General features: G+C 42.8%; 1 protein-coding gene across 1 annotated transcript; it reads left to right on the top strand.

The window, feature by feature from the left end:
• Positions 1–457: 457 nt before the first annotated feature.
• Positions 458–1110, top strand: LOC119730045 (lactose-binding lectin l-2-like). Its single transcript, XM_038202834.1, has 2 exons — positions 458–767; positions 914–1110. Exons 1-2 carry the CDS (start codon positions 458–460, stop codon positions 1108–1110), a joined length of 507 nt encoding a protein of 168 aa, XP_038058762.1.
• Positions 1111–1356: the final 246 nt, after the last annotated feature.

The following is a 1356-nucleotide window of genomic DNA, read 5'->3' as shown; positions in this document are numbered from 1 at the left end:
TTGTGAATGAACGCTTGACTTAAAAGCGAGGGGATGCTGAACAATATTTGGGTTGCTGTTTGTGATGCAACCTGGTTAAAGATGCGTCGCCATTTCCCATCGATGTCTCAATTGGCCTCCTATTCGAAGTGTTCCTCCTCACAGTATTGAAACTGGGAAGAAACAATTGACAGAAATACAATCCATCTCGGTAACTATACCAACGGGAGTTGCAGTAGTTTACTCAAAGCACAGGTCGATATACCGCTCTAGCTTCCACTGTGGATGATACAAAAGGAGGAGTTTCCAGCGTGCTTTCTATCTTCACTCTCTTAATTAAAAGAAAATATCTTATTTCCGTTAAGAATATAACTGAACAGAGATCTGATGAATCTATAGGCCTAGGCCTATGATGATTCACTATGACATACAGTCAGATCATTTCACCACTAGACACCAGCCGGGTAAGATGTGAGAGATGATGGTGTCTAAACGGTTCATCTTTGGCTTGATAATCCTTCATCTGATGATGGGTCGCACTGGTGGTAACGAGATATGTAAGGCCTCCGGTAGTGGCCGTCGGTGGGCGTGTCCTCCTCCTTGGATCCAGTGGGGTGGCAAATGCTACAGAGCCGTCATGGAACACCTGACATGGTTGCAAGCAAAAGATGAGTGCATCAATTTTGGCAGTGTCTTGGTCGTGCCACAGTCTCAGAAGGAAACTGATTTCCTCATACGCCTAGTGCCACCCTGGTTTTGGATCAATTGCAATGATCTTGAGGAAGAAGGTTTGTTGCTCTTTCTAGTTTGTTTAAATTTTAAAAATCACAATCGTGATTGGTTCAGTTGATGGAAAATTTGATTTCAAACATAATTACCTTGTCAATCTCACCCAAATTGAAATCTTATGGTGATACATCGATTGTTTTGGTAGGTACATGGAAGTGTTGGGACGGTACCGATGAGGTGGAGTTCAGGAATTGGGCGACTGGTGAACCCAATGACAAACGAGGAACTGAGGACTGCGCTCAGGTATTGTCTGGTGGGAAATGGAATGATAACCTGTGTGACAAGCAGCTACCTGCGATTTGCAAAGGTGAAACCAGCCTCCGCGACAGCTGCGCTTATTAACACTTATAATCCATACAAAGTGGAAGATAGATGATTAAACGCAAATTACGAATGGACATTGCAAATGTCACATGCGGGATTCCAATCTATAATCACTATGAGGAAAGGATGTTAACATAATTGTCTGCGCGATGTCCTTTCGGAATATTTCAAATCCCCCGTCAAAGTATATGCAAATGTGTCGAAACGTGGTGATCCCCCAACAGGGCAGTTTTCAGAACTTGTTATAACAGAAATTTTTTTTGT

The sequence above is a fragment of the Patiria miniata genome, unplaced genomic scaffold (assembly GCF_015706575.1).
Source record: "Patiria miniata isolate m_02_andy unplaced genomic scaffold, ASM1570657v1 HiC_scaffold_22, whole genome shotgun sequence".
Classification (NCBI taxonomy): Eukaryota; Metazoa; Echinodermata; class Asteroidea; order Valvatida; family Asterinidae; genus Patiria; species Patiria miniata.
Note: the sequence above shows the minus strand (reverse complement) of the source record. Positions and strands in the feature narration are given on the sequence as shown.

Coding starts and splice junctions, on each gene's coding strand:
- LOC119730045 (XM_038202834.1), top strand. CDS start 458: ATGATGGTGTCTAAACGGTTCATCTTTGGCTTGATAATCCTTCATCTG. Junction 768..913: donor CAATGATCTTGAGGAAGAAG/GTTTGTTGCTCT, acceptor TTGTTTTGGTAG/GTACATGGAAGTGTTGGGAC.